Consider the following 22642-nt stretch of genomic DNA (forward strand, 5'->3'; position numbering starts at 1 on the left):
AGATGTAGTAGTCTACAATGATTAAGGTTTAGGCACGATCCTCATTTGCCTGTGCTTGGCAAATTGCTGCCCTGTGCCAGTCATGGCCCAAACAATGAACGGATAGTGAATGGATATAAGGGTTTTTGTAGGAATATCAGGGACTAGATACTTTGGTCTAGTAACTTTAGTAGAATTGCAGTCTTCTGCTGGAGAGCAATATTTCATAGATAATAATCTAAAAACAGTCCAGAAAAGGAACAATTTGAAGATCTTTTCATCTTCTCTTGCTTGATGTTATCCTCCTGCTCTGATCCCCTTATTTCCCCTCAAGGTGAGAAAAACAAACACTAGCATGGAGGTGTTATTCAGTGCCATAAAAGAACCAAAACATGGAGAGGGATCATGGTGGTTAGGAGCATGAACTCAAAGTTAGACTGCCTGGGTTTGAATCCTGGCTCTGTCACCAGCTTTGTGATTTTTTTTTTTTTTTTTTTTTTTTTTGGTGCAAGTTGTTTTATCTCATTGTTTCTCAGTTTTCTCATCTGTAAAATGGGGATAAGAATAGTACTAACCTTATAGGGTTGTTACAGGATTAAATCAGTTAATATTGGTAAAGCACTTGACATATAGTAAACATTACCTAAGTGTTTAATAAGTGGAACAACAGTAACAAATTTTAAAAACTTCTTCTAGATTTCATGTTACTATTTATATTGGTTGTTTGATTTTTCAGTTCTGCATTTGTATTATTCAGTTGGAAAATTACTTAGGTCGATCCAGTAGCGCAGTATCAGATTTATCATCCTCAAACACCATTTTGATTATATTATTCCCATGCTTAGAGAATTTCCTTATGGGTAAAATTCAAACTATTAGCTTGACCATCAAGACCTTGCCACCTGGTCCCCAATTGCCTTTTCAGTGTCATTTTCAAACACGTTTAAGGTTTGAGGAGGACAGTTAATAACACCCCTCTTTTCCTGTACCTGTGCACACTTAGGAGGACTCCGATGGGGAAGTGTGACTTCAGATCTGCACCCAGGCAGGTCTGCTGACGCCTCACTTCTGCATTGTCCCTGCTTCCCCACCTAGTCACTGACATAGCTGGAATACCTCAGGCTTCTCTTGCAGGGGCAGGCTCCTGAAGAATGTTTGCTTAGTGCTGACCAACAAGTCTGAAAGCAGCAGCAGCTTGCTTGTTCCTTTAAAAACCAACAATTAAATAACTCCCTACTCTTGAGTGGGCAGGGGTGGGGATGGAGGCCAGGAGTGGTCTTCTTGCAGACTTTCTCCACAGGCAAATAAGAGACCAGGGAAATAGAGGCTCCCACTAACATGAGCCAACAAAAATTCTATTAAAAAATGTCTCTACTCCTGGCAGATAGGTTTCTTTATAGGCCCTTGAATATGTGTTGCTTATTCCCACCTTTGTGTGATTACTCACACTGTTACTCTACCTTCTCTATTCAAATCATACACGACAAGTCCTTCAGGGCCCAATTTGCATCCCATCTCTGCCAGGAAACATTCACCAACCAAGCCACCTGAGTGGAGCTCCTTTGACCTGTTGTGTCATGTTTTTTTATTCCACTCACTTGGTTTTTAGTCACTTACTGTCATGTATTTTTATTTACCTACAATTGCATACCCTAACAATCCATAAGTTTTTTAGAGATAGGGATCAGGGCTTAATTGCCATGTAGCTCCCACTATACCTATAAGAGAGTCTTATATATTATCTATTTAATGAATAGTTGTTGATTGAAAGAAAATATTAAGGGATTCTTCCTTCTCTATTTGACAATTACATTTTGATTTTCAGTATTTAGAAATGATGGAATTAGATATAGGAGATGCCACCCAAGTTTATATAGCATTCTTGGTTTACCTGGACCTCATGGAGAGTAAGTATTTGTTTTATTATTGTTTTGTTATTAGGGCGGTGGTGGGGGGATGAGGAGTTGGGTTGGCATATAGTGTTTATACATTTGCTATTAATTTTGTCACTGTTGTGATTTCTTTATTCCTTTACATTGGGAATTACTGGGTAACAGACCATACTAGAATGATAAGGAGACATAGCTTTATAAGCGATGTTTGCTCAGCTGAGTATTAGGTAGGTGTTTGGAATTTTTATCTTTTATTTTTGATAAACATTATTGTCCATTCAATGATGCACTTTCAGGTAAAAGTTGGCATGAAGTAAACTGTGTGGGATTACCAGATCTCCAGCTCATCTGCCTTCTTGGTACTGAGATAGAAGGAGAAGGGTTACAGACTGTGGTACCTACACCCGTCAGTGCTTCCCTCAGCCATAACAGGTGGGCAGGTGATTTTGATCTTTGTTTAACAGGTTAGTCCCTTTCCTGAATAAAGCACTAGGAATCATTAAATTAGAGGTAGTAATATATATATAGTATTTGTATACATTTTGTAAAATTTTATCTTCCACTTTTTTAGTTAACTCCAGGTCACAGCAATGTACACTTACATACAGATACAAACAGAGCATTTGTCATTTACACTTTGCCTTCGAAAATAAAATATCTTAATATTCTGTCTAATATTGATATATCACAGATGCTTCAACAAGTTGGTTTTAATTAATGACAGAGATTCTGTAGAGACAGACATTGGAAAGTTTTGAAACAAGGAATGTGGTTAAAAATCTTGATTTTTCCCTCTCACAATGTGTCTGCCACATATTGTTAACATTTTCAGATAATCCGCTGTTCGATGACTGTAAAAATTTGGAGGTTTTGTTCCTTTCCTCTCAAAGCATTTGTAGAGGTAGTAATATATTTTAAAAGGAATTTGGAGTACAGGGATCATTGCTTTACTTTTTGTTATTTGAGGAATAAGTTAAATATGAGTATTTAACAAGTATTCATTTACTGTAAAGTATTACTGTCTTTTTCATGTTCATTGGGAATTGTTTCATTCTAGATCTTTTTAACTTTATAAAAAGGCATGTACTCGTTTGAGGCTCACTTTATGTACTTAATGTCATACGGCTAACGTTGATCTATTGTGGATTTTGGAGGTGGGGAGCTGCCATATAGCATTCCATCATGTGATTGTACCACAGTTTTCACACCTACTCTCTTGATGATGGAGTGTTACTAATGTTCAACTTCAGGGGGTAATTTCAAACTGTTTTCCAAAGTGGTTGCCTCAATTTACTTTCCCCTGCAACGTAAACAAGATCTTTGGAAGCTGTGTGGTCTCTTATATTTAGTATTCTCAGACTTTGGAATTTTTGTCAGTTGAATGGCTTATCTCATTGTGGTCTTAATTTGCAGTTCTCTGATATTGAACATTTATTTATATATTTAATATTTCCTCTCTTGAGAAATGTATTTTCATATCCTTTGCCTACCGGATTGCTTATAGTTTTCTCATTGACTTCTAGGAGTTCTTTATATATTCTTGATGATAATCCATTTGGTAGTGTTTCTGAGCTTTAAAATCTGTCTTTCAGGTATCTTTTGATGAATACAGTTCTTAATTTGAATATAATCCTATTTATCCATTTTCAATAATCAATTTCTTTGTATCTAATTTAAGAACTATTTCCTGTCTAAAGGTCTAAGGAGTTCACCTATATTTTCCTAAGAGTTTTAAAGTTTGCTTTTTTTAATGGTATGAGAGGAAGGCTAGGAACCCTATTTTCATTTGGATAACCATTTTTCTCCACCTCCGTTTACAGAATATTCCCTCCTTTCCTTATTACCCTACATATCATCTCTGTCATTTTCCAAAGCTCCCTCTATGCACTGATTTGTTTCTGGGCTCTCTTTATATTCCATTAGTCAATATATTTATCCTTGTGCCAGTACCACATTTTCCTAATTGGTAGCTTCATAGGAAGTCCTGGTATCTGGTTAACAAGTCTCCCTTTTTGCTTTTCTTCTTTAGAAGCTGTGGCAGGCAGCCTCTAAGATGGCTTCTTATAATCCAGCCTTCTGATGGTCACACTCTTGTGTATTTCTGTTCCCTGGAGTGTGGTCTGGAGTTAGTGACTTGCTTTCAGTAAATAAAATTTGGCAAAAATAATGGGATGTTACTTCTAAGATTAGATTATAAAAGACTATGGCTATTTGGGGTCTTTTGTGTTTCCATACAAATTTGAAAATTTTTTGCTCTAGTTCTGTGAAAAATGCCATTGGTGATTTGATAGGGATTGCACTGAATCTGTAGATTGCCTTGGGTAGTATAGTCATTTTAACAATATCAATTCTTCCAATCCAAGAGCACAGTATATCATTCCTTCTGTTTGTGTCATCTTCAATTTCTTCCATCAGCATCTTACAGTTTTCAGAATACAGGTCTTCCTGACTTCAGACTATGCTACAAAGCTACAGTAATCAAAACAGTATGGTAGTGGCACAAAAACAGCTACATAGATCAATGGGACAGGATAGAAAGCCCAGAAATAAACCTACACACTTATGGTCAATTAATCTACCACAAAGGAGGCAAAAATATACAATGGAGAAAAGACAGCCTCTTCAATAAGCAGTGCTGGGGAAACTGGACAGCTATGTATAAAAGAATGAAATTAGAACATTCTTTAATACCCTATACAACAATAAACTCAAAATGGATTAAAGACCTAAATGTGAGCCTGGATACTATAAAACTCCTAGAGGAAAACATAGGCAGGACACTCTTTGACATAAATCTCAGCATTCTTTTTTTTGATCCGTCTCATAGAGTAATGGAAACAAAAGCAAAAATAAGCAAATGGGACCTAATTAAACTTACAAGCTTTTGCATAGCAAAGGAAACCATAAACAAAACGAAAAGACAACTGACGAAATGGGAGAAAATATCTGCAAACATTGCGACCAACAAGAGCTTAATTTCCAAAATATACAAACAGCTCATACAGCTCAATATCCAAAAAACAAACAACCCAATCAAAAAATGGGCAGAAGACCTAAATAGACATTTCTCCAAAGAAGACATACAGATGTCCAATAGACACATGAAAAGATGCTCAACATCGCTAATTATTAGAGAAATGCAAGTCAAAACTACAACGAGGTACCACCTCACACTGGTCAAAATAGCCATCATCAAAAAGCCTACAAATAATAAATACTAGAGAGGTTGTGGAGAAAAGAGAACCCTCCTACACTGTTGGTGGGAATGTAAATTGGTGCAGCCACTATGGAGAACAGTATGGAGGTTCCTTAAAAAACTAAAAATAGAGTTGCCATATGATACAGCAATCGCACTTCTGGGTATATATCCAGAGAAAACTCTAATTCTGAAAGATAATGCACCCCAGTGTTCATAGCAGCACTATTTACAGTACCCAAGACATGGAAGCAACTTAAATGTTCATTGACAGATGAATGGATAAAGAAGATGTGGTATGTGTGTGTGTGTGTGTGTGTGTGTGTGTACACACACACACACACACACACACACACACACACACAAAATGGAATATTACTCAGCCATAAAAAAGAATGAAATAATGCCATTTGCAGCAATATGGATGGACCTGCAGATTATCCTATTAAGTGAAGTAAGTCAGATAGAGATAGACAAATATCATATGATATCACTTATATGTGGAGTCTAAAAAAATGATACAAACGAACTTATTTACTAAACAAATAGACTCACAGACATAGAAAACAAACTTATGGTTACCAAAGGGGAAAGAGGGGAGGGACAAATTTGGAATTTGGGATTAACAGATATACACTATTATATATAAAATAAACAACAGGACCTACTATATAGCACAGGACACTATATTTAATATCTTGTAATAACCTATAATGGAAAAGAATCTGAAAAAGAATATATATGTACACACATATATATTTTTTTCAGGTATACAGCAAAGTGATATATATATATATATATATATATATATATATATATATATGGAGTAAACAACTATACTTCAAGAAAAAAAAAGACTATGGTTTCTGTCAGGCACTCTCTCTGACTTGCTTGTTCTGAGGGAAGCCAGCTGCCCTGTGAACTGTCCTAGAGAAAGTCTGAACATAGAGGAGTAAAGGTAATTACTGATGGAGCAAGATTCTTGAGAGGTGGGGAGTGGTGGATTCAAGAGACTAGTTGAAGAGATTAATATTGAGCTAGAGGAGGAACACCTGAACCACTGAGGCTGTGGGGCAGATAGAAAGGACAGAGGAAGACATAGGTGTATCTGAGTGGGTTTACACGCAGGGAAGAGGACAGAGCACTGTAAATTCTAACATGAAACACTTTGATAAACACCTATTCCTTTCCTAATTCTCTATGATAAATGCATATTGATTTAATAGAAAGACCACTGGACCAAAGCCATAAGACCTAAGTTCTGGTCTTGACACTGACACATTTTCTTTCATGATTGGAGACATCTAATTTTTCTGAGTTTCACTTTCTTTGTCTTTTATTGAGGGATATAGATTATCAGTAGATAACATGTAAGATCCCTTCCAAATCAAAGCTACCATAATTGGTTATTTTCATTGTGTGTATTGCATAAAATTAAAATTTTAGATTTCTATTAAATGTTTTTTGTATGTGTGATTTGTTATGAGAATTGTTTCTTAATATATCAGGCTATTTATACCCTTCTTTGAGAGGCTCCTTACTCTGAGATTTTTCTGTGTGTTTGAATATCAACACACAATTTTACTAGCATTATTTCCAATAATGCTTCTGTCTAAAAGACTTAATAATTCACTACTTAAATCTCTTCCTTTGTGTCTTTTAATTACTCTAACAAATATCATCCTACCTAGTATTATTAATATATTATTTGTTTGGAGAAGGAACTACCATTTAGAGTTTACCTGAATTTAATCCTAAAAAATGAAATCAATAGCCTGTTTGAATCAAATCATTTCATAAGTCTAGAATAAATTTGTGTCCTATTTATTTCTAGTTTTTCCCAACTGGTGATTATTGCTTTTCTAGCTTTTTAAGTTTGTTTTCATCTTTTTTTTTTTTATAACAAAGTGAATCAGTTATACATATAAATATGTTCCCATATCTCTTCCCTCTTGTGTCTCCCTCCCTCCCAACCTCCCTATCCCACCCTTCCAGGTGGTCACAAAGCACCGAGCTGATCTCCCTGTGCTATGTGGCTGCTTCCCACTAGCTATCTACCTTACGTTTGGTAGTGTATACATGTCCATGCCTCTCTCTTGCTTTGTCACAGCTTACCCTTCCCCCTCCCCATATCCTCAAGTCCGTTCTCTAGTAGGTCTGTGTCTTTATTCCTGTCTTACCCCTAGGTTCTTCATGACATTTTTTTTTCTTAAATTCCATATATATGTGTTAAAATACGGTATTTGTCTTTCTCTTTCTGACTTACTTCACTCTGTATGACAGACTCTAGGTCTATCCACCTCATTACAAATAGCTCAATTTCATTTCTTTTTATGGTTGAGTAATATTCCATTGTATATATGTGCCACATCTTCTTTATCCATTCATCCGCTGATGGACACTTAGGTTGTTTCCATCTCCGGGCTATTGTAAATAGAGCTGCAATGAACATTTTGGTACATGACTGTTTTTGAATTATGGTTTTCTCAGGGTAAATGCCTAGTAGTGGGATTGCTAAGTCATATGGTAGTTCTATTTTTAGTTTTTTATGGAACCTCCATACTGTTCTCCACAGTGGCTGTATCAATTTAAATTCCCACCAACAGTGCAAGAGAGTTCCCTTTTCTCCACACCCTCTCCAGCATTTACTGTTTCTAGATTTTTTTTGATGATGGCCATTCTGACTGGTGTGAGATGATATCTCATTGTAGTTTTGATTTGCATTTCTCTAATGATTAATGATGTTGAGCATTCTTTCATCTGTTTGTTGGCAGTCTGCATATCTTCTTTGCAGAAATGTTTGTTTAGGTCTTCTGCCCATTTTTGGATTGGGTTATTTGTTTTTTTGTTATTGAGCTGTACGAGCTGCTTATAAATTTTGGAGATTAATCCTTTGTCAGTTGCTTCATTTGCAAATGTTTTCTCCCATTCTGAGAGTTGTCTTTTGGTCTTGTTTATGGTTTCCTTTGCTGTGCAAAAGCTTTGAACTTTCATTAGGTCCCATTTGTTTATTTTTGTTTTTATTTCCATTAATCTAGGAGGTGGGTCAAAAAGGATCTTGCTGTGATGTATGTCATAGAGTGTTCTGCCTATGTTTTCCTCTAAGAGTTTGATAGTTTCTGGCCTTACATTTAGGTCTTTAATCCATTTTGAGCTTATTTTTGTGTATGGTGTTAGGGAGTGATCTAATCTCATCTTTTACATGTACCTATCCAGTTTTCCCAGCACCATTTATTGAAGAGGCTGTCCTTTCTCCACTGTACATTCCTGCCTCCTTTATCAAAGATAAGGTGACCATATGTGTGTGGGTTTATCTCTGGGTTTTCTATCCTGTTCCATTGATCTTTCTGTTTTTGTGCCAGTACCATACTGTCTCGATTACTGTAGCTTTGTAGTATAGTCTGAAGACACGGAGCCTGATTTCTCCACCTCCGTTTTTCGTTCTCAAGATTGCTTTGGCTATTCGGGGTCTTTTGTGTTTCCATACAAATTGTGAAATTTTTTGTTCTAGTTCTGTGAAAAATGCCAGTGGGAATTTGATAGGGATTGCATTGAATCTGTAGATTGCTTTGGGTAGTAGAGTCATTTTCACAATCTTGATTCTTCCAATGCAAGAACATGGTATATATCTCCATCTATTTGTATCATCTTTAATTTCTTTCATCATTTGTCTTATAATTTTCTGCATACAGATCTTTTGTCTCCTTCGGTAGGTTTATTCCTAGATATTTTATTCCTTTTGTTGCAATGGTAAATGGGAGTGTTTTCTTGATTTCACTTTCAGATTTTTCATCATTAGTGTATAGGAATGCCAGAGATTTCTGTGCATTAATTTTGTATCCTGCTACTTTACCAGATTCATTGATTAGCTCTAGTAGTTTTCTGGTAGCACCTTTAGGATTCTCTATGTATAGTATCATGTCATCTGCAAACAGTGACAGCTTTACTTCTTCTTTTCTGATTTGGATTCCTTTTATTTCCTTTTCTTCTCTGATTGCTGTGGCTAAAATTTCCAAAACTATGTTGAATAAGAGTGGTGAGAGTGGGCAACCTTGTCTTGTTCCTAATCTTAGTGGAAATGCTTTCAGTTTTTCACCATTGAGGATGATGTTGGCTGTGGGTTTGTCATATATGGCCTTTATTATGTTGAGGAAAGTTCCCTCTATGCCTACTTTCTGCAGGGTTTTTATCATAAATGGGTGTTGAATTTTGTCAAAAGCTTTCTCTGCTTCTATTGAGATGATCATATGGTTTTTCTCCTTCAATTTGCTAATATGGTGTATCTCATTGATTGATTTGCGTATATTGAAGAATCTTTGCATTCCTGGAATAAACCCCACTTGTTCATGGTGTATGATCCATTTAATGTGCTGTTGGATTCTGTTTGCTAGTATTTTGTTGAGGATTTTTGCATCTATGTTCATCAGTGATATTGGCCTGTAGTTTTCTTTCTTTGTGACATCCTTGTCTGGTTTTGGTATCAGGGATGGTGGCCTCCTAGAATGAGTTTGGGAGTGTTCCTCCCTGTGCTATATTTTGGAAGAGTTTGAGAAGGATAAGTGTTAGCTCTTCTCTAAATGTTTGATAGAATTCACATGTGAAGCCATCTGGTCCTGGGCTTTTGTTTGTTGGAAGATTTTTAATCACAGTTTTAATTTCAGTGCTTGTGATTCGTCTGTTCATCTTTTCAATTTCTTCCTGATTCAGTCTTGGCAGGTTGTGCATTTCTAAGAATTTGTCCATTTCTTCCAGGTTGTCCATTTTATTGCCATAGAGTTGCTTGTAGTAATCTCTCATGATCTTTTGTATTTCTGCAGTGTCAGTTGTTACTTCTCCTTTTTCATTTCTAATTCTACTGATTTGAGTCTTCTCCCTTTTTTTCTTGATGAGTCTGGCTAATGGTTTATCAATTTTGTTTATCTTCTCAAAGAACTAGCTTTTAGTTTTATTGATCTTTGCTATTGTTTCCTTCATTTCTTTTTCATTTATTTCTGATCTGATTTTTATGATTTCTTTCCTTCTGCTAACTTTGGGGTTTTTTTGTTGTTCTTTCTCTAATTGCTTTAGGTGGAAGGTTAGGTTGTTTATTCGAGATGTTTCCTGTTTCTTAAGGTAGGATTGTATTGCTATAAACTTCCCTCTTAGAACTGCTTTTGCTGCATCCCATAGATTTTGGGTCATCATGTCTCCATTGTCATTTGTTTCTAGGTATTTTTTTATTTCCTCTTTGATTTCTTCAGTGATCACTTCGTTATTAAGTAGTGTATTGTTTAGCCTCCATGTGTTTGTATTTTTTACAGATCTTTTCCTGTAATTGATATCTAGCCTCATAGCATTGTGGTCGGAAAAGATACTTGATACAATTTCAGTTTTCTTAAATTTACCAAGGCTTGATTTGTGACTCAAGATATGATCTATCCTGGAGAATGTTCCATGAGCACTTGAGAAAAATGTGTATTCTGTTGTTTTTGGATGGAATGTCCTATAAATATCAATTAAGTCCATCTTGTTTAATGTATCATTTAAAGCTTGTGTTTCCTTATTTATTTTCATTTTGGATGATCTGTCCATTGGTGAAAGTGGGGTGTTAAAGTCCCGTACTATGAATGTGTTACTGTCAATTTCTCCTTTTATGGCTGTTGGTATTTGTCTTATGTATTAAGGTGCTCCTATGTTGGGTGCATAAATATTTACAAGTGTTATTTCTTCTTGGATCAATCCCTTGATCATTAGATAGTGTCCTTCTTTGTCTCTTCTAATAGTCTTTATTTTAAAGTCATTTTGTCTGATATGAGAATTGCTACTCCAGCTTTCTTTTGGTTTCCATTTGCATGAAATATCTTTTTCCATCCCCTTACTTTCAGTGTGTATGTGTCTCTAGGTTTGAAGTGGGTGTCTTGTAGACAGCAAATATATAGGTCTTGTTTTTGTATCCATTCAGCCAATCTGTGTCTTTTGTTGGGAGCATTTAGTCCATTTACATTTAAGGTAATTATCAATATGTATATTCCTATTCCCATTTTCTTAATTGTTTTGGGTTCGTTATTGTAGGTCTTTTCCTTCTCTTGTGTTTCTTGCCTAGAGAAGTTCCTTTAGCGGTTGTTGTAAAGCTGGTTTGGTGGTGCTGAACTCTCTCAGCTTTTGTCTGTAAAGGTTTTAATTTCTCCATCAAATCTGAATGAGATCCTTGCTGGGTAGAGTAATCTTGGTTGCAGGTTTTTCCCCTTCATCACTTTAAATATGTCCTGCCAGTCCCTTCTGGCTTGCAGAGTTTCTGCTGAAAGATCAGCTGTTAACCTTATGGGGATTCCCTTGTATGTTATTTGTTATTTTTCCCTTGCTACTTTTAATATTTTGTTTTTGTATTTAATTTTTGACAGTTTGATTAATATGTGTTTTGGCATGTTTCTCCTTGGATTTATCCTCTATGGGACTCTCTGTGCTTCCTGGACTAGATTAACTATTTCCATTTCCATATTAGGGAAGTTTTCAACTATAATCTCTTCAAATATTTTCTCAGTCCCTTTATTTTTCTCTTCTTCTTCTGGAACCCCTATAATTCAAATGTTGGTGTGTTTAATGTTGTCCCAGAGGTCTCTGAGACTATCCTCAGTTCTTTTCATTCTTTTTCTTTATTCTGCTCTGCAGTAGTTATTTCCACTATTTTATCTTCCAGGTCACTTATCCATTCTCCTGCCTCAGTTATTCTGCTATTGATCCCATCTAGATTATTTTTAATTTCATTTATTGTGTTGTTCATCGTTGTTTGTTTCATCTTTAGTTCTTCTAGGTTCTTGTTAAATGTTTCTTGCATTTTGTCTATTCTATTTCCAAGATTTCGGATCATCCTTACTATCATTATTCTGAATTCTTTTTCAGGTAGACTGCCTATTTCCCCTTCATTTGTTAGGTCTGGTGGGTTTTTATCTTGCTCCTTCATCTTCTGTGTGTTTTTCTGTCTTCTCATTTTGCTTATCTTAACTGTGTTTGGGGTCTCCTTTTTGCAGGCTGCAGGTTCATAGTTCCCTTTGTTTTTGGTGTCTGTCCCCAGTGGCTAAGGTTGGTTCAGTGGGTTGTGTAGGCTTCCTGGTGGAGGGGACTAGTGCCTATGTTGTGGTGGATGAGGCTGGATCTTGTCTCTCTGGTGGGCAAGTCCATGTCTGGTGGTGTGTTTTGGGGTGTATGTGGACTTTTTATGATTTTAGGCAGCCTCTCTGATAATGGGTGGGGTTGTGTTCCTGTCTAGCTAGTTGTTTGGCATAGGATGTCCAGCACTATAGCTTGCTGGTTGTTGAGTGAAGCTGGGTGCTGGTGTTGAGATGGAGATCTCTGGGAGATTTTCGCCATTTGATATTATGTGGAGCTGGGAGGTCTCTTAGGACCAGTGTCCTGAAGTTGGCTCTCCCACCTCAGAGGCACAGCACTGACTCCTGGCTGCAGCACCAAGAGCCTTTCATCCTCACGGTTCAGAATAAAATGGAGAATAAATAGAAAGAATTAGTAGAAGTAGGAAGAAAGGAAGGAAGGAAGGAAGGAAGGAAGAAAGAAAGAAAGAAAAGGAAGGAAGGAAGGAAGGAAGAAAGAAAGAAAGAAAGGAGGGAGGGAGGGAGGAAGGAGGGAAGGAAGGAAAAAAGAAAGATAAAGTAAAATAATATAAAGTAAGATAAAATATAAAGTTATTAAAATAATAATTAATAAGAAAAAAATTAAAAACAAAACAAAAAAAAACCACACGGATAGAACCCTAGGACAAATGGTGGAAGCAAAGCTATACAGACAAAATCTCACACAGAAGCATACACATACACACTCACAAAAAGTGGAAAAGGGGAAGAAATCATAAATCTTGCTCTCGAAGTCCACCTCCTTAATTTGGGATGATTCGTTGTCCACTCATGTATTCCACAGATGCAGGGTACATCAAGTTGATTGTGGAGCTTTAATCCGCTGTTTCTGAGGCTGCTGGGAGAGATTTCCCTTTCTCTTCTTTGTTCTTACAGCTCCCAGGGCCTCAGCTTTGGATTTGGCTCTGCCTCTGCGTGTAGGTCGCTGGAGGGCATCTGTTTTTTGCTCAGACAGGACGGGATTAAAGGAGCCGCTGATTCGGGGGCTCTGGCTCACTCAGGCCATGGGGAGGGAGGGGCACGGCGTGAGGGGCGGGCCTGCGGCGGCAGAGGCCAGCGTGACGTTGCACCAGCCTGAGGCCTGCCGTGCGTTCTCCCAGGGAAGTTGTCCCTGGATCCCGGAAACCTGACAGTGGCGGGCTGCACAGGCTCCCCGGAAGAGGGGTGTGTATAGTGACCTGTGCTCGCACACAGGCCCCTTGGTGGCGGCAGCAGCAGCCTTAGCGTCTGCCGCCCGTCTCTGGGGTTCGCGCTTTTAGCCGCGGCTCGCGCCTGTCTCTGGAGCTCCTTTAAGCGGCGCTCTTAATCCCCTCTCCTCGCGCACCAGGAAACAAAAAGGGAAGAAAAAGTCTCTTGCCTCTTAGGCAGGTCCAGACTTTTCCCCGGACTCCCTCCCGACTATCCGTGGCGCACTAACCCCCTGCAGGCTGTGTTCCTCTCCCGGCGCTCCGACCGAAGGCCGAGCCTCAACTCCCAGCCCCGCCTGCCCCGGCGGGTGAGCAGACAAGCCTCTCGGGCTGGTGAGTGCCGGTCGGCCCTGATCCTCTGTGCCGGATTCTCACCGCTTTGCCCTCCGCACCCCTGTTGCTATGCTCTCCTCCGCGGCTCCGAAGCTTTCCCACTCCGCCACCCGCAGTCTCCGCCAGCGAAGGGCCTTCCTAGTGTGTGGAAAGCTTTCCTCCTTCACAGCTCCCTCCCAGAGGTGCAGGTACCGTCCCTATCCTTTTGTCTCTGTTTATTCTTTTTTCTTTTGCTCTACCGAGGTACGTGTGGGGGGGTTTCTTGTCTTTTGGGAGATCTGAGGTCTTCTGCCAGCGTTCAGTAGGTGTTCTGTAGGAGTTGTTCCACGTGTAGATGTATTTCTGGTGTATCTGTGGGGAGAAAGGTGATCTCCGCGTCTTACTCTTCGGCCATCTTCCCGGAAGCCCCGTTTTCTTCTTTAAATAGAATTAGTTGGAAGGTTAACTTAGTAATCCATTTTTATACTCTTGCATTTAATAACTCAGAGGGCTTAAGTCTATGTGTTTTGTTTTTATATAAATATTCATAATTATATTATGCAGTGGAATAATAATACACAAAATAGCACAAATGAGGCCCAGTACACATTAGATTTATTATGCCTTTTATGGCGTGAAATTTTCTCAACTCAAAGTATGCAAATAACCTTTTAGCAAAGATTTGTGTGTGTTTGATTTCATTCCTCAGTTTTTAACAGGAGTGATATTTTTAGGTAGTAGGCAAACTTTTATCTATTTTTGCTTCTATGTGTACTTTGTATATAAAATGTTACATATCTAACAGAGATGCTGCAATTTCAGACGTTTGTGGTTAATGTAGGAATTTTCCTTCATTAGTAACACAAAGAAAATTATTGACTTTGAAGCTTTGGCAGCCTTGTATAGGGAAGAAATTCATTAAGCCAAGTTCTAAAAGTATTTGGGTAGGAATTTATGAAGGTAGCTCACCTTAAAAAAAATACATTTTTTTAAAATTTAAGAGAACAGACAGCTCTTAATTTATCTGATAATAAATCATCTACGAAAATAAATAACTCTGTTCACTTTTGAATATCATTACTGTCAGATAATATTGCTTGGACTTTTTAGTTTAGCAAATATTTATAGACAATTATGTGTCAAGAAGTGGTCTAAGTGCTAGGAATACTGTGTTGATCAAGACAGCCTCTTTTTTTTTGAGGTATAATTGACAGGCAACATTATATTAGTTTTAGGTATAAAACATGATGATTTGATATTTGAATGTATTGGGAAATGATCCCCACAATGAGTCTAGTTAACATTCATCACCATACATAGTAAGAGAATTTTTCTCTTATGATGAGAACTCTTAAGATCTACTTTCTTAGCCACTTTCAAATATGCAATAGTGTTATTAACTGTAGTCACTATGCTGTACACTACATTCCCATGACTTATGTATTTTATAACTGGAAGTTTATACCTTTTGACTCTTTTCACCCGTTTTACCCACTGCCTCTGGCACCCACCATTCTGTTCTCTGTATTTATGAATTGTGTGTGTGTGTGTGTGTGTGATTCCACATCTGCATGTGGTATTTAAGACATTCTCTTGAAAGTAATGTTCTAGCACTAAATGTTGGCTGGAAAATAAATTTTATTTCATTTTTTGGTAATTGTTAGATGAGATCTGGTAAAAACAGAATTGTCCTTTGTTCAGAGATTTAATTAACTGTAATTTGGGACCACCTCCACTTATTTTATTGTTAGGTAATTGAATAACAAGGGTAGTGGGGTACTGATAAGTACTTTACACTAGGTTGTGTCAGGACCCAAAAGAAGGACAGAAAAAGCCTCCTGAAAGTTGTAAGACACCATGTTTTAGTAGGATAAGTGCAAGTAGTTAAATGTGCCTGCCTGCCTAGCATGGAATCTAGTTCAGAGTAGGTGATTAATGGCATTGATTAAGGCCGCTAATGAACAAATGAATGTATAGAACTCATGAGAAAAGAAGGGAAGGACGGGAAATGAGGTTGGAAGAGTTACGTACATCATGAAGGCCATCACTGTTTTCACTTTTTTGCTGTTACAAATTGTAGTGTAATGAATAGCCTTGTAAATATATCCTTGTTCTCATGTATGAGCGTTTCTCTAATGTAGAAACGTAGAGGTGAAATGGCTGGGACATATAGCATTTATACCTTCATCTTTACTGGTTATTACTAACTTGCTCTCCAGAAGGTTATCAGTTTATGGTCCCACTGACAATATATAAGTTTCCATAGACTAGGAGAAGAGATTTACTGACATATAGCTGACGAAGATTAATTCAGAATATGTAAATAACTTCTCTGCCTCAAGGAAGAAAACAACCCAAATGAAAAACATGGGCAAAGAATGTGAACAGGCAGTTCATAGAAGAGGAACTGAAATGCTCAAATCTATTTGTAATCAGGGAAATACAAATATAAGACGTGCTTGTTCATGTTTATCTTGATGATGCAGAAGCTTTTCAGACAGTTTATGTTATTATTGTTTGACAAAAAGAAGGTATGGGGGTATCTTTGAACAGGGCTATAGCTAGCTCATAACATGCCTTGGAGCGAATTAGAAAAAGGGACTCCCTCTGGACATACAGAAAAAGTCTCTTCACCAGGATTCAAGGTTTGGCAAGCACCATAAATCAGATTTCAGACGCACTTGTACCTGGCATCCTTGTGCAAGGCACAGTCTGTACAATATACATGATTCCTTACCCCTGAAGCATGTCTGTTGAGTCCTAGGTTTCCAGAAGGAACTCTAAAAGTTACTGGTACGTGGATGGTGTTATTGAAGGGCTTTAAGCAGGGGAGTGATGCTGTAGGTTATTCCATGTGGTTATAAGAGTATTTTGCATTTGTAGAGAAGTTACAGAATTTCAAAGTACCTTCACATGTATACTCTCATTTCATCAGCTCTAAAATCCTTAGTGGTATATAGGGTACTTGTTTTATCCTAATTTCACATATAAAAAGCTTAGATTAAAAATGTGGTTTTATTTATGCTCTACTGTTTCCAAAAGATAATAAAGGATTAAATGAGTTGTGCCAAGATTTCATAGTAGATAACAAAGTCTCATAGCTATAGTTCTTACTTTGTTGGTGATTTTAAAATCTTTTACTGTAGAATAAAACCAGATACAGAAAACTACATAATATAAATGCATAGATCGAGTTACAAGGCAAACATTTTGAACACTTGTAACCCACCAAGTCAAGAAATAGAACTTTCCTAGCCATCCCAGAACCACTTGAGTGTGCCCTGTCCTAAGCATTACCTTTGCCTTTCCCGTTATTCTTACTTTTATAATAATAACTTTTATTTTGGCTATACTATTTTATGGTGTACTCATGGTACATTTCAACGTTTCCCTGTCCTCTCTCTGTATTTTCTGAAAATTGGCAACTGGAACCAGGGCCTTGATTTTATCATATTAATAAGACTGTAGCTGGTGGTCTGTACTTTGGTCAGGAGGCATGTAATGTCCTTTTACTTTTTTTTTTTTTTTTTTTTGCGGTACGCGGGCCTCTCACTGCTGCGGCCTCTCCCGTTGTGGAGCGCAGGCTCCGGACGCGCAGGCTCAGCGGCCATGGCTCACGGGCCCAGCCGCTCCGCGGCACGTGGGATCTTCCCGGACCGGGGCACGAAGCCGTGTCCCCTGCATCGGCAGGCGGACTCTCAGCCACTGCACCACCAGGGAAGCCCCTTTTACTTTTTATATACATTTTAAAATCAACTTAATTTCTACAAATAAAGCACTTCTTTATTTACATCTCAAATTTTTCCCATTAAAAAATGTTTTTGGTTATATCCTGTAAATCTCTGTTGATCTTCGGTAGAGTCCAGCAAACTCTTTCCGTAAAGCTCTAGATAGTAAATATTTTGGAATCTGCAGGCCCTTTGGGCTCTATTGCAGCTCCTTAGCTCTGCGATGTTATGGTGAAAGCAGCGTTAGACAATACATAAGCAAATGGTGTGGTTTTTATAACTTTATTTACAAGAACAGAGGGCAGTCCAGATTTGGCCCATAGACCATTGGCTTACCAACTCCTGATCTGTGGGTTTTGCCTCTATCCTTCTCTTTTCCTTACAATTTTTCTGTTAAAGAACCTGGGCTGTTTGACATGCATACTCTCCCATAATCTGGGTTTGTCAGTTACTCACGGTGCATTTCAACGTGTCTCCCTGTCCTCTGTATTTTCTGCAAATTAGCGGCTGAAACCAGCAGCTTGATTAGATGCAATTGGATCATGTTAGTAAGACTATAGCTGGTAGTCTGTTCTTTCATCAGGCAACATATAATGTCTGGTTACCTCTCTGTGTGACCTTAGTAGCATTGATGCTTAATGCCTAGCTTTGACCGGTGGTTTTAACCTTTGTTGTCATTGTTGTTCTGACCTATGATTCTAGTCCACTTCCCTTGAACTGCAGCACAGATACAGTAGAGCTTTGGTTCATATATTGTTCCCAGGACCTCTTAGTGCTGACTTCCGCCTTTGACTTTCACTCAAGAAAGCACACTAGAATGGGTGTAGGTGAGAATGATGATATATTATGGGGAATATTAATTTTATATTAAAATATGACCTGCCAACTTCGATGCTTTGTTGTTAGACACAAATTACTTTCTACACACTGCACAACCAACCTGAGCAAACCAGCCGTAAGTCACTATCCTAGACTGTGTTGCTTAGCTGCTTGATTATAGTGCTTTTTTTTTTTAATGCTCTTTATTCCTCAAAAACTTTAAAATGACATTTTTATTACTAGGGAATCCGGGTAGTACACAAAGCCTCAGAGCCAGAGGAGTTGGCAGCTGCTGCGGGTGCAACTTCATGTTATTTACACAGGGCATATTACACATTAAGCCACGATAGCTGTCTTCTTTATTGAAGTCCCAAGTTTTGGAGTCTGTTGTTTGTAATACTGGACCACACTCTATCATTTACATAGTTAACTACAACTTAGTTCTAAAATATTTCCCCAGTGATAACAATAAATAATCTCACTGTAGCTCTTAAAGCTACAGCAGTAGCTACCTTGCTGCTTGACTCCTGAGCGGCAGAGTGGCATATATATTTGCAAGGCTTATGCTTTCCATTATTTATTTTATGGTGTATGTGTATTTGATGACTCCTTAAAAGGTAACAAATCTAGACATTTAATGTTATATCTGCGTCAGTTTCTAAGAATGCCCAAACAGTTTTTGTATCCATTTCCCATTTATTTTCCCAGGCTTTGGACCTAGTGATTTTATGTACATAGTTTCTGGCAAGAGTACAGACAGATCCCATTACAGAGCAAATGTGTATTTGAATAGCAGTGAGTGAATGCATTACTTTGAGCAAAAGTACAGTTTATGATTGGTGTTTTCTGTAAAGCAGTTATGCATAATATTTGCTCATAGTTAAAACACTTTGGCGTATTTTTCAAGGCTCAGAAGGTCTTATGTATCCTGGTCCCTTGTGAAAATATTGATTTAATACTACTTGCTGATCTCCAGTGGCAGAATAGAATTGGTAAAATGCCTATATCTGATACCTAGTGGGAAAATTATGTTGATGGAGTATGCAGTTGTTTGTGTTTCTTGAAGGGAAAGACACAGCTCCTTTTTCTCTCATCTAAAAATACTTCCTAAAGCTAATGTAAAATAATCTTTAGCTTACATTTTAAAATAGTAAGTTATGTATTCGTTTGGCATACGGAAAGTACTCTAGATTGTTTCTCACTAAAGTGAATCTAAGAATCCATGTAGCAGGTTTGGTCAGTGACGGTAGAGGTATGACTACAGTTTGCCCAGACTTCGTGATGATATAAAATCATAGTAATAAATTCACAGAGGTCAAAGAGATCTGATGAATTTAAAAATGAGATAACCAGAGGAATGCTAATGAAAGACAAGGGCCTTTTTCAGAGCTAAGGAAGCAAATGAAGTCAAATTTATGTTCACATGGCTTAATTAGCTTCTCTTTGGACCGTCCTGCCATTGATATTTGTTGAGTGTCCCTAAATGTGTGAAGTATATTACAACAAAGTTAGGATAATAGTTTTACAGGCTTCTGTAATTATTAGTATTATAGGTAGTTACAAATGGGAAAATATCTTAATAAACTGACACAAGGACCCATACCAAATTGTGAGGAAAAAAAATGTTTTTCTGTTTTTTAGCCATCAGTTTTGGGGGTTTTTGTTTGTTTGTTTTCTGATAGAACTTATGTTGTCTTCCAGTTTCAATGTCAATTTAGTTTCTTCGATAAAATATGAGAGATGTGCTGAAAACTGAAACCCCAGTTGCCGTATTTTAAGCTTATCTGCTTTTATACGTAAGTTTAAAAAAAAAAAGCTGAGCAAAGTGTTTTCTACAATCATGAGATTCAGGGACAGTTAAGATACTGTTTTTTGAAATGCACTATAAATCTCCTTTGTTACAAAGGACCATAGTTCTTTGCTTAGTAATACCAGTGGATCATTCACCCTTTTAAACCCAACTAAATTATAAATGGCTGTCTACTCTCAGTGCCAGAGAAGGATAGTGGATAGTTTATGTGAAGATGGAGCCTGTCCAATGACCATTTTATCCACCCCACTTCCACAAATTTGTGACATTTCTTTTGATTTGTGGTGATTGATAACCTCTCTAAAAGAGGTACCTTCAGCCAGTTTATCTGAGAGGCAATTTTTCCAAATATTCTCTTTCTTAGCATCTTCCAGTCTGAATATTACTCTAGAAATTTAGAAAAAAGCCTTCAACATTCCATATACCAAATTGGTCATCTGCTAGTTCAGCAGCCATAAGGCTAAAAGTCTAAGAACTTTTGTCATTTGGTTTGATCAGAACTCTTTTGGCAAGATTCTTGTACAATTTATGCTTTAAGAGAAGTGAAGGCAGTTCATTCAGAGCCAAAGTTAGGATTTCTAGCCTGTGATTTTTTTTTTTTTTTTTTTAAAGTGAGCCCAGGAATGCTCTTACTCATCTACCTGCTCTTACTGGTCTTTCAAAGCTCACTCTTTTTTTTTTTTTTTTTTTTTTGCGGTACGCGGGCCTCCCACTGTTGCGGCCTCTCCCGTTGCGGAGCACAGGCTCCAGACGCGCAGGCCCAGCGGCCACGGCTCACGGGCCCAGCCGCTCCGCGGCACGCGGGATCCTCCCTGACCGGGGCACGAAGCCGTGTCCCCTGCATCGGCAGGCGGACTCCCAACCACTGCGCCACCAGGGAAGCCCTAAATACAGTTTTTAAAGACTGTAAATAGTAATTTCTCTTTTCTTAAAGGTCATGATTCTTTTTAAAATATTTTATTAGCTGTTTATGTGTTATCACAGCAGTAACCCAGGTAATAAAATAGACCAACTGTTTATTTTTAAATTCATTGTACCATTGTTTTTATGGGGAGAAGAAAAAGAACCCATATTTTAAAACACTGAGATGTGTAGGAAAAATTAAAATTTTATTTATTGTTCTTAAACTAAAATAGTATAGCTTTCAGTAAAAATACTATGAATGTAATATAATTATACTTTTTCTTTAAGCATTAAATGTAATGAATATAAATGAATATTAATATAACTATAGACTATCTAGAGTCGAAGAAGCATGTTTTGGTTTGGGGGGAAAGGATAGAAAAGTAAATTGTATATTACTCCAGCATTTTCTAGTTTGCTCATTCATTTACTAGGCATCTGTTGTGTGCTGGACTCAAGGGATCCAAAACATCATAAGATGCTCACAGTCTTTAGCTGAGACGGACCGACATTTATAGCCATCGTGATGAATGTAATGAGAGACGTGTACGAGGCACTGAGGAGGATTGCAGAGGGAGGAGATAGAACCTTGGCTGGTGATACAGCAGATGCGGGAGGCTAAGAAAGCTTCCTGCAGGACGAGCTATTTGAAATATGTGTAGGCATTCCATGAGGAATGGAGTTGGGGATGGATGTTCCTAACAGAAGTAATAACATGAGCAAGGTATTGAGATCTGAGAGAGCATGGAAACTGCAAATATTTCCTTAAAACGGGACATTAGTAATGGCAGAGGGAGGGCATGCCTGCAACTGGTGAGAAAGCCCTGGATTAGGGGTGTGTGTGTGTGTGTGTGTGTTGATGTGAGAGAGATGGGAATGGGAGAAGGAGGAGGGAGGGAAGGAAGGAGAGACAGAGATAGAGAATATGGAAAAAATACCCCTTCTCCTGGTAAGCAATAGATCAGGAGAGGCTGAGGGGGTTAGGGAATTCAAAGATAAGAGAAAGTTAAATCAGGTGTTTTGCCACTTTGGGAGATGCTGGTATATCCTGAAAAAAAAAAAGGTAGGAAAATTATTTGAATCAGAGTATTAGGATGTAATGCTTGTTTCCATTTTCTCTAAAGATACCAATTAAAATATACAAATCTGCGAGGATATAGGAAATGACCAGCGGTTAGTGCAAAACCAAATTTTAGGGATTTGAGGAGATTAAGTAACTCCCTCCATTTCTTGCTATTTCACAAGCTTCCTTTGTTGAACCTTTTCAAGTTCCTGGCCTCAAAATGTTAAAATGTTCTAGGGCTTAGGCCTCTGAGCTTTTCTCTTCTTAGGTAGCTTCATCTGGTTCCATGGTTTTAAATATCATCGATATACTGATGTCTTCCAAATTTATGTCTCTTCCTCTGCCTCTTCTATGAATCTAAGACTCATATTTAACTCTCTACTTGACATCTCCACTGAGATCTAAATGGCATCTCAAATTGCCATGTCCAAAAAGAACTCTTTCTGTTTTGTAAATAAGTTCATTTGTACCATTTGTTTTTAGATTCTGCATATAAGCCATATCATATGATATTTGTCTTTTTCTGTCTGACTTACTTCACTCAGTATGACAATCTCTAGGTCCATCCATGTTGCTGCAAATGGCATTATTTCATTATTTTTAATGGCTGAGTAATATTCCACTGTATA

The 22642-nt window shown here is 37.7% G+C and overlaps 1 protein-coding gene across 1 annotated transcript in view; it reads left to right on the plus strand.

Moving 5' to 3' along the window:
• TSEN15 (tRNA splicing endonuclease subunit 15) overlaps window positions 1-22642 on the plus strand; it is a 36322-nt gene that overhangs the window by 541 nt on the left and 13139 nt on the right. The window contains exons 2-3 of the mRNA XM_065893712.1: window positions 1805-1886; window positions 2168-2303. Coding sequence (XP_065749784.1) covers window positions 1805-1886; window positions 2168-2303 — 218 coding nt within the window. The remainder of the gene's footprint in view (window positions 1-1804; window positions 1887-2167; window positions 2304-22642) is intronic.

This window comes from Phocoena phocoena, chromosome 1 (genome assembly GCF_963924675.1).
Source record: "Phocoena phocoena chromosome 1, mPhoPho1.1, whole genome shotgun sequence".
Lineage (NCBI taxonomy): Eukaryota > Metazoa > Chordata > Mammalia > Artiodactyla > Phocoenidae > Phocoena > Phocoena phocoena.